Source organism: Harpia harpyja, chromosome 2, assembly GCF_026419915.1.
Source record: "Harpia harpyja isolate bHarHar1 chromosome 2, bHarHar1 primary haplotype, whole genome shotgun sequence".
NCBI classification, from domain to species: domain Eukaryota; kingdom Metazoa; phylum Chordata; class Aves; order Accipitriformes; family Accipitridae; genus Harpia; species Harpia harpyja.
Window position 1 is genome coordinate 60,639,827 of NC_068941.1, and position 15,813 is coordinate 60,655,639.

Here is a 15,813-nt window from a genome sequence, read left to right on the forward strand (position 1 = left end):
AAACTTAGAAAGTACTATTTAAAGCACATATGAAGTGTCAACATTTGGCTAAGCGTAAAGTAATACCAAAAAAAGTATACAAAAGCTAAAAAGCTAACATAATCATCATTTCATATTAGCCATGAATTAAAATGCACTCGTTGACTGTCACAGGCTGGGGTGCGTTTGTTACCTTTTTGTACCTGCTTTGTATGTTTGAATCCTGAATAATTTCATTGGTAAATAGGACACTACTGATATCCTCAAATACTTGATGCATTTGGGCTATACAGAGAGAAGCAGGATGATAACAGCAGCATTCTTTAATATCAACTTGGGTATTAAGTAACCTTTCCTAGTTCTGGACACTTGTGTTTAACATGAAACAACTTTGTCTCTCATTTAGCATACATCAGGGCATGTTGCCTTTTGACCTAGGAGTATGTTGTCTGTCTAATTATCCTTTGTATTGTTTTACTGTTCCTTGAAACTATCCAAACAATTTGGTGTGGCCCTAGCAACCAAACAATACTGTTTAACAGAGATTTCCTATGGCACTTGCTCCCAGATTTCCCACGTAGCGCTAGCTTGCATCAGAGCAAACAAACAGGGTATTGTTTCAAGTGAATAACATTCAGTGTTTCAAGCAATTTATGAAAGTAGTTTTTTGTTTTTGAACTGTTGCGAGTGGTATGATTTTTGGTTCCAGATTTCATCTGAACTTCTGTAGAATGGTCCATGTTTTGAAGCTTCAAAACAATGTTTGAAACTTAAAATTTCTCTGGCAGCTAAGAGCAGAGAGTGGCTTATGCTTTTACGGCAAAGAATAGCAGAAAGAAATTATTTAATCCTGTCCTGTAATCATATTTTTTTTTCCGTTAAACATGCTATTTAAAATCCACATAGACTCTTCCTACTGTGTTATCGGTTGCAAGTTCATGAGTAAATGAATCCCACTGAACATAATTATACCAGATAATAATGTTGTTTGACCTAGTTAAGGAATCTGATAATAGATTTTGGCTTTTCTTTAAGGAACTTATTAAACACAGTCAAGCTCCCTCCCCTTTTTCCCTCCTATGTGGTTTTTTTTCCTGTGTGTGTTTAACTAACTTACTATTTTTACATAGCAGATAAAGCCATGAACATTGTCATATGCAAGGCAGGAGTCATTAATGTGAACCATTAATGGTGTCATGAATTAGAGTCCTCAGCAAGTTCACAGATGAAAGTAAATCCTAGTCATTTATTCTGCCTTTTGAATACACTGGCATTTCAGCAAAACTAAGATATTTGTAATCCTCTCATGGCAGCATTTGTAATTGCTTCACTCTGACATTTTCCCCTTGATTTTTCAGGGAGGTTTATTACCAAGTGAACAGTTTATGCATGTGCACAGAGAGATTGGTAACATGTACAACCATAGGATAGCCTTAACTCTGCTTCGCTGCTGGAAGAGTTAAAAGGCAAGTGCTGTCCCTGCATTGACTCTCCCCTTTGTGCTGGTGCAAGTGTATGTGCAGTCACGTGGTGAGCAAATTGGACAACTGATTGTGTCAAAATTAACCCGGGGAAAAAAAAATTAATAAGTATGCTGCTTTTCCAATTCAGTTCTTTGCACAGCTGCACACTTGTGTTTGCTTGCACAGGAGGAGGATGGTGCAGGGAAGGAGATAGCTGGCCGGGGGGGATTGCATCCTTTGACAATACTGCAGTTTATGCCATCTGAAGGGGGCTGTGTGAAACTATAGCGAAGGAGTGGGGTCTGTGGCATTGCAGGCTGCTGTAAGGCTGTCCTGGCACCACGTTTCCCTGGCTTCATGGTCGTGCCCTCTGCCTTGCACTGAAATTTCTGCAACACTTCTGGGAGCTGGTCTGGTTGTAGGCCAGTTGCTTCTTTTTTTCTTGTCAGGGTTAGGTTTTTGCCCAGTTTACCCATTTTGCTACCAAGTTTACCTTCCGTTGTCATGTCTGTCGGGAGGATTTGCCTAAAGTATGCCTGGGTTTAGTCAGTCTGAACAGCCTTGGTGTTTCATCCTTAGTGAGAAAAGCTGTTCTGTAGCTTTGAAAATTAACGTGCTAAGATGGTCTCTTACCGAGGATTAGTTTACTAATGCAAAGAAAGTAAAGATAGTACTTTGAAGATTATCAGCTTTAAATGTTTTCTCAATTCTTAAATGACAGGGGCTTTTTAAGGTGATCTTTTGGAAACTGGAGACAGAAATGTATTACGTAAACACACTACGAAGACTTGTCTACATAAAGCAAATTTAGGCTAAGGAGCATGTTAGTCCTTCTCGGTTTCTCTATAGAGTGACAAGAGCTGGTTGAGTACCAGCTTCTCATCGTTCAGGAGTGTGGACTGGACCGGAGCTGTGGCATGTTTTCTTAAGTCCCCAGTCCTGATAATGTGGGGATTGTGGCATACTGCAGTAGGTAAGTCTGGAAGGAGCCAAAGCAGCTGCTTTGCTAAATTTCTTGTGACCAGACACAGCTAGTGATGTTCAAAAAAGGAGATTTAAACTTCTCTCGTTTCTTTCCAGTCCGTTAGCTTCAATGTGTGATTTAAAATAATAGAGACCAATTTGTCTGTTGAGTAGAACAAAGCTTTAGCTTTCTAGAATCTCTCATATTTAGGTGTTTCTGTTTGTTACCTGGCATGGCTTGGAAGTGTATATTCCACCTTTGCACCTCTTCTCTCTTCAAACCTCTATGCTCTTGTTCTTGACACATAATGCATCTCTCTTGTTTCCTGGCCTGCCTTTGGAAGCACTGGGGCTAAAGAATGACAAGAGCACGGATGCTGGAGAATGTGGATATTGTAAAGAAATGAAATATTTTTTAAAGCGCCTGACAGATTTATGCTTCTGTACTGAGGGACAAGACAATCATCAGATATGGGACAAGAAAGAATTTTTCTTTAAAGTCAGGTGTTTTGGGTTGTCATCTTTCTTTTGCAGCATGCACTTCATTCTGTTTCTTAATGCCTTTGTGTACTTTTATCTAGTGAACTTCCACCATAGGGATCTAGAACACGGCAGTGTCTTTGATCTCCCATTGCCTGCACTGTGGCACACACTCTTCTGTGTCTTTTAGGACCTCTGTTACTGAGATCAAGGTGCTAGATCAAAGTGTTGGAGGATGTTCAGAAATGCTTTATGGCATGTGGTGTGCGTGCATGTCGTTCTGGTGTTGCCCTGGCTGCTGGGAACTGAGCTTTGTGGCCTTGGCAAGTCCTTCCAGCCTTGAAGATGGCATACTGCAATTTATGTACAGGAAAAAATATGCATTAGTCCAACTAAACAGCAAGTTTGTACAAAAACTTAGGGGAAAAAACACAGGTTGTATGTAGTACTCACAACATTATGCAAGGTAACCGTCCTTTTTCAGTAGAGGCTAATGTAGTTGTGACCATTCTGATTTCACTCCTGCTGAATTGCTCACTTCACTAATGCGTTTGATAAATGATTACTTTCAGTGGATGTTGAGGAAGTCTGCGTTACGTAAAATCTAACTTTCTGAACTGATAGAAGAAATTATGAATGGCTGAGACTCAAACTTGGGAAGAAGTGAAGTACCAAAGGTTTGGTCTCCATGGCAACCAGTATTTTCATGAATGAGTTGAACATTGAAAAAATGTTTGAGTAAAAGTTGTGGATAATATTTGGCTAATAGGAATTGCACATATACAAGTTGAAAACACACAAAAATTTTGCAAGTTCATCAAAATTGGCCAAACGTATCTCCTCACACTTTAACTGCAAAAAGCCTTAAAGAAGCTTACCTGAACAAATCACGATATGCAATACAATAAAATAGACTGAGACTAGGTCTCTATACAGCTACCTTAGGAAAATAAAATCTTAATATCAATAGGTAAGAATTCTTAATATAAATTCCTAATAGTAATAAAAAAAAAATGTCTGCAGTCATGGAATATGCTTGAGAAATATCAGACCTTTCTGGGTAGATTTGGGGCATCATTAGACATGTCAATAGTTACTTTGATTTATAGTGTGCAAAACAAGAATTGTAATTATTTACTCTAATTGTTATGTGTATGTTAAATTCATGTGTGAGTGCATTCTGATACCTGATTTTTGGTACTGCAATTCACATTGGGTGGCAGCTGTGGTAATAAAGAAAAATTTTTGAGTGCTTAGGGAGAAAAATAAAATTAAAGGTGGATAAATATATGTAAACTTAGTATATGACAATTTCAGTAAAAAGGTGAAAGTACTAATCCTTAGAGAGGGAGACTAATATATCCAATGTTATTTATACTGATTGATTAATATTTCTCGTAAGGAGCAAGTCTTTTAGATTTGTGACTAGAGAATGACGGAAAAGAGTTAGCATGACATGTCTCGAAAGGGTTTGCGTTCTTGTTAGGAAAATCAGTGTACTGACAAAAAGTGTCAAGAGGGGCCAAGGAAATATTTCTCTTGAAGATATTTGGATACCAAGTAGAAACTTGAACTTCATGGCCAATTTATAAAAGTTGAATCAAGATGATGCCTCTCACAATATAGGGAGATAACCCTTTACATTGGACCTTTTGATTTTTTTAGTCATACTTGAACTGAAGATATCAGATATTACCAGCTGTAATCTTTATCATGATCATCATACAGTTGTAGTCAGAATGGGGTAGTTCGCACAGCGTAGGACAGTTATGCATTTTAGCAATGACAAAAATGAGTTACACTGTAAACCTGTATGCAACTTCGAGTAGAATTTCCCACCTAATTTAAAAAAAAAAAAAAATTCTTGTTGGATGTTATAGCTAGTTATTTCCTCTTTCTGGTTTACAGAATTTACCATGGGAATACGTCTGGGTGGTGGACGGGTAAGTAAAGAAGTGACAGGCACTGTGTTTAGAAGCTCTGCTTTATAGCTCTTTATTTTTCTTTTTTTTTTCTCTAGCCTCCACACCACCCAGCAGAGTAAATAAACGCCGAATTTCTCCAAGTGTTGTTTCCACCTGGGAAAAGAGAGGCATCATCATGTCTAACATTACTATTGATCCAGATGTCAAACCTGGCGAGTATGTCATCAAAAGCCTCTTCGCTGAATTTGCTGTTCAAGCTGAAAAGAAAATTGAAGTTGTAATGGCTGAACCTTTGGTGAGTCCTTTTTTTCATAGTATCCCTTGAAATGGTCCTGCTTTTTTTTTAAAATAGGCTGATTTATTGTATGTATGGTTACTGAAAAAAACATCCCCCAGATATTGTTGACTTTTCAAAGGGATTATTTCAAGAATAAATAGGCTTCTGCAAACAGGGTTGCTACCTGGATTAAGTTTTATTGACTTCCTTCAAAACTGTTACGTAGTGGTTACTGGAAACAAGACCTCTTAGTATTCATAAGTTCTGTAAAGATACAAAAGGAAATAGCGACAACAAAAAATGTTCCTTCATTAACACTGTGAAGTGTGTTTCCTGTTGATGTTTCTTTGAAATAAAACTTTGACAATATACTTTCAAGAAAAGATACATCTGGTTTGTTTTCCAAAGTAATGACACGAACACCTGGAAGAATAAAGTAGCCAGCATATATTGCAGATTAGGCAAAATGGAAAATTATGTTGATGATCCAGACCACATGATCTTGAAGTAAAAGGATTTTTTTTTTTTTTTAACTTGGAAATTTCTGGGGGAAAAAAAAGGGTTTTTTTAACTTGGAAATTTACTGAGCAGGCGGGATGCTGCAGCTCACAGAGGGCTGGCTCACACAAGGCCTCTGTTTGCAACTGCTGCCTGCAGAAGTGTTCATGTGCAGAAGTGCACATGTGAGCACTCGAGCCCCAGTTTCAAAACTTTAGTAGGAAAAAATGTTATTAAGCAGCAGTCCAAAAGAACACAAAAATGTGGCTAAACATCTTTTGTGGTGTCACTGATGGAATCATCTTCAACTAAAACCATTAGATCAAAGGCTGAAGAAAAGGGAAACATTTCTTTGTACACACCTACTTAGGTATACATTATATATACGTGTGTGTGTGTGTACCAGGCAAGCCTACAACTTAAACATAACTTGTCTGTTTCCTTACAGACATCCAAGAGTCAGGTGTTTGGGAGGGTTTGATAAGAAAGCACAGAAACTTTCTAGGAAAAGGGGCACGCAAATGGTGAAGGGTACGTAGCTAAGAAGTGAGAGGAGAGCTCTAGGGGTGGTGATGCTGTGGGTGGAAAGGCAGACAGCTCTGCTCGGGGTGGTCTGTGTGCCTACTGCTGCGAATGCCGCTCCCTCGGCCCCTAAACATACGGGGAGGGTAGTGCTTGGCCAGAATGACATGGACTGGCTGTAATTCAGGTGAGCTGAAGAGGGCTCTTCTGTAGACACAGCTAGTTTGGAGTTAAATCTCCTAACCGGAATACTGGTAGCAAGGTAAATATAATAGCCCTGGAGTTCACTTGTGCTGCAAAACAAGAAGAGTGATTCCCACCTCTGTTGTCTGGTGAGGTTTTATGGTGATTGCATGAAGTCTGCCTTAGTCAGGATCTTTTAGTAATAAGATTCTGAAATTGGTATTTTGTGTGTATACAGTATGTATAAAATTCTATGGGATAAAATAAGAAATTATAAATATTGCTGGAGTTGTAATTTGTGAAGGTCTTTAACACTTCTGTCTGGGTTCATTTGCTAAGTTGAATTCCTTTAAACAAAATGTTTTTTAATGCAATCAAATGTAAATTTATACATATAGCCAGCTTTCCTTATTTTATGTTGGTGGGAAGGACAGACTATACAGAAAACCAGCAATTTAAAAGAGGTGCCAAAAGCTTTGGAAAAGTGAAACAACCTGAGCCTCCGTAACACAAAGAGGTAGAAGGGAATCCTTAGGTGTCTCAATGGAAGAAAATACTAAAGTACTGAAGTGGTTTTATTTTTGTACGTAGTATTTGATATAAATACTGACTATTCAGTTCTAGTGTATGACATTTAAAAAGAAAGATAAAAGGCTGAAAGGGCACAGGAAAGGCACTGACTGAGACTGGAGAAAAGGCTTTAATGGAAGAGAGGAAAGCCTTTTATCATTTTAGTGTGATTTGATTTTGTGGGATGGCTTGGCCACAAATAATAATGTGGAGAATATATGTAGTGTTACATAAATCTTTAATGTGTTAGATGAAGCTAGGCTGTTGGAGAGAATTTGGAGCCAGACCAATTAAAGTTAGGAGCTAGGCACTTTTTAAAACTTGAAGATGAACATGCCAGCAGGGGAGCAAAAATTAATTAAATAATAATTTAAAAAAAAAAAAAGTAACTTCAGATCAAGACAGCACCTGGGGGTAAGGGGACAGTACCGTTTTAGCTAGATGTATGGGTTTCATTTAGAAGTAACTGACTTGTGATTTTAAAAAGTAACTAAATGGTTTCTCTCGCTGTGAATTCACTTACCATACTGAGTAACAAAATAGTTTCATTTCACTGATTTAATTAAGAGTTCTCTGCTTGCAAAATTTTAATACTGCAGTTTCCAAAGTTACAGAAAGAGCTTATCAGCAAATGCTTAAAATAAATGATTCAAGTAGCGAGTGTAACCGTAGGAAGGAAGATCATCCTTTTAGTAAGTAAATTAAATTAAAACACTTTTTTTTTTTTTTTTAAATCTTCTAAGTCTTTTGTAGTAATATATAGTTTTAAAGGAAAAAGGGTTCAGACACAATTTATTGTAGCTTAAAATACTCTTCCTCAGCTGAGCAAGGATGACTGTAAGGCATGATACCAGCCTTTCCCAAATGTGGAACAAACTATACCAGTGAAAAAGATTAGTGATAAACTCAGTTACCTTATATTTTGTCAGGCTGCATGTAAATATAGACAGTTAGAATTCAAGCAGAGAGTTTAACATGGTGCCACCAAGTCACCAAGCTGTTAACTAGTTACACTGCTAACTTACTAAACTGTAGTTCAGTCTCATGTTTAAGTCAAAACTAGAAAGAATATTTAAGCCTGTGGCCAACAGCAATGGTTTCATTCCATCATGGAGAAACTAAACTCAGACTAGCACTGTATGCTTTTGTAAGTCTTGCCAAGGTGCTTTCAAAAGCTTGTCTGAAGTCTGTAAAATTTAGCACACCGCATTTCTTCAGCACAGCCTTTCTCCTATGCTGCTCTGACACGGGGGCAAGAACGCAGGTGCTGCCCAGCAACTGGGCTGCAGGAGGCAAGGCAGCATCACTTGTCTGGTCTCTTACTTGCAGCTCGGAGGACAGAAACAAGTGCTCTAGTTCTGCTGTGTTCACCTGAGCCACCCTGCTGAGGTGCACTAGCCACCAGAGGACGGTGCTGGTGAATACTGGAGAGGGGCCAATAGGTGGTACCTTTTTCCATGGGTGCAGTTGTTTGCACAGCACACACATGTCTGTCTACATCCTGATCTCTGCTGCCTGCCATATGTTGACATTTCTGCTTTACACAATGCATGCAAACTGCTCTTTGGTTAATTCAATAGTAGGTTGGTTTGGTTTTTTTGTTTTGGTTTGGTTTTTTTTTTCATTTCACTTGTAAAAGACAAATGTAGACCTATTATTTCCATCTTTCTCTGAACTTCAGGAAGCCAGGAAAATAAATCTTAAATTATTAATTCAGTGAAAGTTTCCAGACCTTTACTTTATGCTGTTGGATAGATTTTTGTAAGTCATATGAGATGACTGGGGCCATGACAAAGCAGAGTTAGAAGACAGCATTGAAGAAAAATAAATTTTAAAGCCATACAAATAATTCAAAGGCCTTGATAAACCTGAGACTGGGTTAGAGAGTATTATTTGCTTATGTCACATTTGTTTGGTCGGTGTTACATTAACTACAGTCATATTTACCTTTTAGCAGTTAGGATCTTTAATGCTGAGGAAAAATAATAGAGAGGATTATGAACTTGCAAGGTCTTCATTCTTTCTGATACTAAAAATCTTAAAAGTTATATCAACATCTAATGTACAGAAGTGTCTCAATTAGTATAGAATGGGGGGGGAAGCTAAACTTTCAGAACTATCTTAAAAATAGTTTGCTATTTATTGACATGGATTTCACTTCATCTGAAGACTTGGAGATTATTTCACTTCTCTTTGATTTGTTATCATTCTTTTCTTTACCTATTTCTGGTTTTAGACACATGCAATGGGTATAATAAACCCAGTGTTTTTTCACCTGTATAATAGTTTCATAGTACCATGCTGGAAACGTGGCATGTTGGGGCATTGTATCATAAGAAGACTTAAGGAACCTGACTTTTACTGTCTTCTTACAGGAAAGTAATTTCTCCATCTTCTCAGGAAATAGTTTTCTAGTTATTTTCCTTCAGCTTATTTAGTAATATACGATGTTTATATAGGGTGGAACATTTCTCGTGTTTCTGCTTTATAGATAAGATTACAATTATTTGTGCAGTTTATCTAAAAACATAGTACAGATAACATGAATTCACCTACAGTAGGCGTTTCCTTATAAAAAAAGGGTAGGGAGGAGTTCTAGTTAAAAGGGAATTCTGATTTGTCAGTGCTCTTTGGAGCTTTTAGTATCTGCTGCAAAATGTCAATTCTCATAACAGTATTTTGAACAGACATAACATGTAAAATTATTTGAATTTGTAGGACTCAAAGAAGTGTTTATTTGCCAGCTTCTGAAACCTTTTCTCCTTTGCTTTCCTCTTTGCACAGTGAAAGAACATTGGCTAATACATCAATTGATGAACAAATAGAACTATTTCAGAATATTAAATGCATTTTCCTGAAACTACCTTCTTTTTTGAGATATTTTTTATTTAGGCATACTGGAAGTATACATAAATGGCAGTGTTTTCTTAGATAATTAAGTGGGTTTCTTTGGATTATAGAAAGTGAAAATAGTCTGATTTATGAATTGGTACCTATGTTATTTCAAGTTATACTTCCAGAGTAAGCAAATGCTTTTTGCCTGGGCAATGTTGAATTCAAGTTTTCAGAGGCTGTAATAGTTGCCAGAGATTGTGTCCTTTTGAACACCAAATGCAGCTGCACTCATCACAGAAAATGCCAGAAATTGTCTTGTATTTTCAAGATTATGATTAGGACAAGTGAAAATAAGCCACTGGTTTGAATCTTAGACTTGGTACATGCAATCCCAATTTTTATCTGTTTTAACATATAACCTCTCTGTTGCAGCCTTGTAAGTGTTAAATGCCAAGCAATGTTGACTTTTAAAATTTTTGTCAACAGCCTTGACAGCATGGGTGTTGTCTCTTACTAAACTACTGAGCAGTTATTTTGTGTTAACTGAGGCACAACCTGTTGAGAGCAGTACTGGCTATCAGTATTGCTGACACCTCCTTTTACATCCCAGACCAGGCAAGGTAACAGCTCTTCCAGCTTACTACTTGACTTAACTTGCTCCATAAAAGCTCTTTGTTTGCTTACTGCAATTTAATGTGAGGTATTAACTCCTTACCTTGAGTACTTTTTCTACTTTCCTCATCAAAGATAACATTTTTGATTCATTTACAATAAAGTGAAAAATAGTTTAAAATTTCTTTAAGTAGCAAGAAATGCTCATTACATCTTTATACATCTTACTGCTTTGTAGTATGCCCTTAAAGCTGTTACTGTGGCACTTGGCTTACCATAAATCATTGACCCTCAGAGCCAGTACATGGGACTTACTTTTTTTTTTTAATCCCCTTGCTGACCACCCCCCATCCCCATCCCCCCTTCCCCTCTCCCCCACTTCCCCTTTTCTTTTTTTACTTTCCAGGATACCCTAGCAAGAGACTATAAAAGTTGTATTTCTTGTAACTGTATAATTTGGTACTCTCCACAGTGACTAGTAAGAATTACTGTTACATTACTATTACAGTTCATGAGTGTTTTGTTTTCTTAATGCTTTAATTCTCACTAGATTATTTTGTCAGGAATATACTGCTCTGTTAAAAGTAAAATTAAATTATGTCTTATGGTACTGGTAGCAATGAAATATTGTAATGATTAAACTAGTAATATTGCATCTTTTCTGTACCTTACAAAGTTATTTCAAATGTAAAGCAAGTTAGTATTGACATAGGTTTTCTAGCTATTTTTCATTGTAGTTCAGGAAAAGCGCAGGCTGGAAATGCATTGAACAATTGTCTCTGCCTTTGTGAAGGCATTTTAAAATTCATTCTTGTAGCTTACAATAACTGCCTTATATGAACATGAATATGCTTGTTAATTCAGATGGGAATGGCTTTCCTTCTAAGTTACACTTGGCACCCACTGCCAGCTATCTCTGTTGAGCATACCGCTGTAGGCCCTGCTGTTTGGCAGAGGTGTTTGACATTTTCTGTTTGTCAGTCTTTAACATTATTGCTATTAAGCTACCAAATTAATTTTAGATCTGTATTCTTCTATTTTGTGAGTACACTTCACATCTTCAGAAATGGTTGTAGATTAAAAATAATGCAAATATTCACATTAAAAGTTGTTTCTTTGTTCTGTGATATAACTGAGAAGGAAGGAATCTATCATTGATAACAGTCAATTGCACTGTGAAATTCACGTTTCTTTTTATTTTTTTCTTTACAGGAAAAGCTCTTGTCCAGATCTCTTCAAAGAGGTGAAGATCTTCAGTTTGATCAGGTAGGAAACATGTAGTTGAAGGCAGTTTTTATTGGATTAAGGTGGCCTCTGTTTTTGCAGAATAGCAGTTCCACTGTTGAAATGACATGGAACATCCACGTCTGAATCAGTGTCAGAAGATTTAGAGCTTGAATGTTAGTTAGACTTTATTTTCCATTGTAGAATATGATAGTAAGAAACTACTAGAATAGATTAATTATTTGAAGGTAGCAGTGAAAGATGCTGGAGGAAAGATGCTGAAATATGGTAGGGGATGAGAAGACTTAATTTATTTCTGTTGCTGTTAACAAGCTTTGTGTAACCTCAGCCTATATCACTTACTGTTTCCGTGTTTGGGGTTCTGCTTTTATAAGCAAATAGCGTTAATTTCAGTAACACAGCTTTACTGAGGGCTTTTTGGTTCTATGGCAGAAGGCACAAGGTAGATTTTAAATGCTACTTTGTCCTTTACTGAGTGTATAGTCACACTGTGAGGCTATTCTGTTTCACTTACTATAAGTGAACTGTACATGGAATAACTCTCTGTTCAATTTATTCATGTTTATTGTCTGTATTTCTAATTCTTTCATAGTATAGGCATGTTTTTGTCCCGTAACTACTTCCTTGCAATGGAGAGGCAGCATTCAGATGAAGCCCCATTATGTGCCTGTTCCTGTTCTTAACTGTTACCGAACAGCGTCTTACTGCATGGAGTTTAGTGTTCTGTCCATGTCTTCTGTAACTGGATTTTTGTTTAATGCTTTCCATTACTCCTTGGATATAGGTATTAGACATTGCAGTGAAATCTGTGGACCTGCCCCTACTTTTCAGTTAATGCCATCCATGTACCTCTTTTCCCTCCCAAAAGAGAAACAAATAATAGCATGTAATATTTGATGTATAATTTCCTTTTCAAAGAAAAACAAAACCACCACCAAAAACCTCACGTAGCCTTTTAATGTTTTCTAATCTAACCTGCTGTAAGGCCATTATCTCCTAAATGAAAGTTTACTCATAAGCAAGGAAAATGGGTGAGGGGGGATAGGGCATAAATTCTTGGTAGCTACAGTATTTCATTGTAAAGCTGACCAAAAGCTAAATAATATGCCTGATAGGGATGAACTAAGGAAATCTGTAAATCAGTAATATTACTAATTTTTCTACTAACTCCCACCTTACCACATTTTTTCCTCAGTTAAGGATGTTTATTATAAATCAGTAGTAGTTGTGTATTAAACTACATGAGGTTCTAAAAATATGCTGAGTGAAGAAAAGTAAAAAATAAAACATATAACTTTTGAAATCTTGTAATATACAAATAAACTTGTTTTCCTGAAAATGTAGTACTCTTAAAATAATTTGTTTTGATTGTTTATGTGTATATGTGTGTGTATGTGTGTGAGTTCTTATTTTGTTCTTTTTCTGTTGGTAATCTACTTTGGGTTCACTGAGATCTGAATTTTAATGGTACTGAATAACTACTTTAGAAAGTCAGAGCAGAATGTCTCCCTTCTGGTGACAGGGATTGTGAATTTTGATAGGGAATTTTGAACGTTGTTTGGCAAAAGGGATTAAGATTGCTTCTCTCTGTTCGTTGCTGGGTGTATGAAACCCATATTAAGATCAATTCTCCGGGAGTGCAGAAGACTGCAGAGTAAAAAGAGACTGGCAAAGTACGGGAGAGAGGTGCATCCGGAGCACACAGCCATAGCATCTAGCAGAGAAGCTAGAGCTGTTGCTGGGCCAACCTTGTTCACCCAGAGATCTTTATGGATTTAGGAATTTGAGTCTAAAAAGTGGCTTTAGCTGTACTGATACGGTGTCTGAGCTAGTAAGCGTTATACTTTGTGAATAAAAAGAGCATGACTGAAACACAGGAGGGACTCTAGGAGTAAGAAGGTATCTAGTTAACACTCATTCTCTCAGCTCAGGAAGTGATAAGAAGAGGGATGGAGGAGGAAGGTGTGTAGTGTTTGTGTAGCCTGTCTCTATCATGAAAAAGTACAATAGCTGTTTAATGGGATTGTAAGTTGTTTCTGTTGGAAGCATAACCAGATCAAGAGGGCTGCTATTATATCTGAGTGTGCAAAATCAAGAGTTTCTAATTTTCAAATAGTACAATTCTTTTATTTGTCACTGAGGTTTTAACTGAAACAAAAATGTAAGTTTAGCTAAGAGAGATGAAAGTTTGGAAAATGAGAAGGGAATTTTTATGTTGTTACACTTCTAAACTGTTAAAAAATATTAGCATTTTAGTACCAGTGCTTTCCCTTTATCATTCCCAGTGCATCAAGAAGCTACCGGAGAGGAATTTTTTTTAGAGCATATATTACATTTCTTAAAATATTTTTGCTTGTACAGCTTGAAACTGAAATAGCTTGTATTTTTCATCTTTTGTTTGTTGTAGGAATCATACTTGGCAATTTCCGACTCTTGTCCTAAGATACCAAAACGTTATGATCACGCAGAAGCATATCTTGGCCATCTCAGTGACTGAAAGCAGATGTGTCTCTGGGGTTCAGGCTTGTTCATTATTAGGCACAACTTGAGCGATGTTTTCAGGATCAGGATTTTGGCCATAGCCGGAATTTGGCCTCTAGCATCTTCTTATAATTGTGCATATCTCTCTCCTTACCTCTCAATATACTGTTGGGTATGTTAAGTGCAGCAATTAGCAATGTGCTACGGCCTTTTAAGACTGGAGCATGCTTTGCTGTTTCATTATGAGGAATGTAAGTATACGTCATGATGACTAGTGCAGGCCTGTTCTCTTGGGCATTACAGGATCTCTTTGTCTGGATTGCTGTTTTCAACCTAGGCATAATTTAATGCTAAACTAAAAGGGGTTTCTAACAATTTTTATACCAGGTGAACTTGAATTTAGTATCCAAGCAGTATGGTAATTATATTAAATAAGAACAATAAGCATATAGCTCATGTTCTGCTTAGCAGCTATGTAATATGAACTAAGATTTCACCTTCCTGATAATTCCAATGCCTTTTCATTAGAATGATATGGATGCAGAACTTGACAGGAAATAAATAATTGTAATGTAAAACTGATTTTTCGTTTCAAGAGAAAAATGCTTTATAATGCCAGTAGTTTCTGGGTTTAGCACTTAACCAATGACAAATTTTTTAATGCGTGTGATACAGCTTGTTTCTGTGGAAGATGATGTAAATTGCCTAACTGCTGGAACATTTATGAATGATAGTAGTATTAATATACTCTGTAAACTTGCAGGTAAACCTCAGGAAAGGGTTTAGTAAAGCTTAAAATGCAGCTTTCCTTTTTCTTCTACTAATAAACCTGTCATTTCAGAAGCAGGGCAGAGAAGTAGAAGTGCTTTGTGGGGTCATTTTACATTGACAGCACAGGGTAGTTTAAGTGTTCACTTAATCTGTTCCTGTCCTCTTGTGTGTGTAGTTGCTGTATGAACATAGCTCTGTGCAACGTATTGGATATATCATTATTTTTAAAGAAAGAGAAATTGTTATTTTTAGAGAAAGATATTGAAGTATTTCCCCAGTGTTTAGGTTATTTGGGGTATGGGTATTGACAGTAAATTCTGGAGGCAAAACAGATTTTGGATTGCTGTGGTTGGTGATAGATCCCTTCTTCATCAAGTTTAGCTTTAGCTTTCATTCTAAGGATTACCAGTTACATTGATGGTTTTATGCTGAGTCTAATACCTTCAGTTTAGTAACTCATGAGAAGGGTTCTTTCTGAATCTTCTTTTTTTTTTAATTCCAAAATATATTAATGGTTTTAACTTGTGATTTCTGCTCATGGCTGGAGTGAGGTCAACAGAGATGGTTGAGTACCCCAGGCTGATGCAAGCAGCAGGCATTTCTTGCACATGAAGTCTCAGTGAAAATTTTTTGAAGCTTTATTGATACAAATGGGTCTTTTGAGTTCCTTTTTTTGATGCTTTCTCTTACTGAAGGATGATGGTTTTAATAGTAGCCCACAAGTATCTCAAATTTCCTCATAATTTTTCTTTCCTCTTCTCTTCTCCATCTTGGTTTTTTCCAAGGAAATTTGTCAGACCTCTGCCACATCAGAAAATTCTCTTGAGCAACATCTTAATTTGTATGCCTTCCTCTTCATCACACACTGCTTCATTTCAGATCACAATCTAACTTCAAAGTGGTAAAATTGAGCTGGTTTTTACTGTCCACTTCTAGAAGTCGAATGTAGGTTGGTTAGTTGACTGGGTATTTATTTTTTTATGGATATCAGTGCACAAGGAACAGGCTT

General features: G+C 36.8%; 1 protein-coding gene across 12 annotated transcripts in view; it reads left to right on the forward strand.

The window, feature by feature from the left end:
- FRYL (FRY like transcription coactivator) overlaps positions 1-15,813 on the forward strand; it is a 176,821-nt gene that overhangs the window by 68,423 nt on the left and 92,585 nt on the right. For all 12 annotated transcript variants that reach the window (XM_052780108.1, XM_052780109.1, XM_052780110.1 and 9 more), the window contains 2 exons: positions 4,906-5,105; positions 11,520-11,573. In XM_052780108.1, coding sequence (XP_052636068.1) covers positions 4,986-5,105; positions 11,520-11,573 — 174 coding nt within the window. In that variant the 5' untranslated portion in view covers positions 4,906-4,985. The remainder of the gene's footprint in view (positions 1-4,905; positions 5,106-11,519; positions 11,574-15,813) is intronic.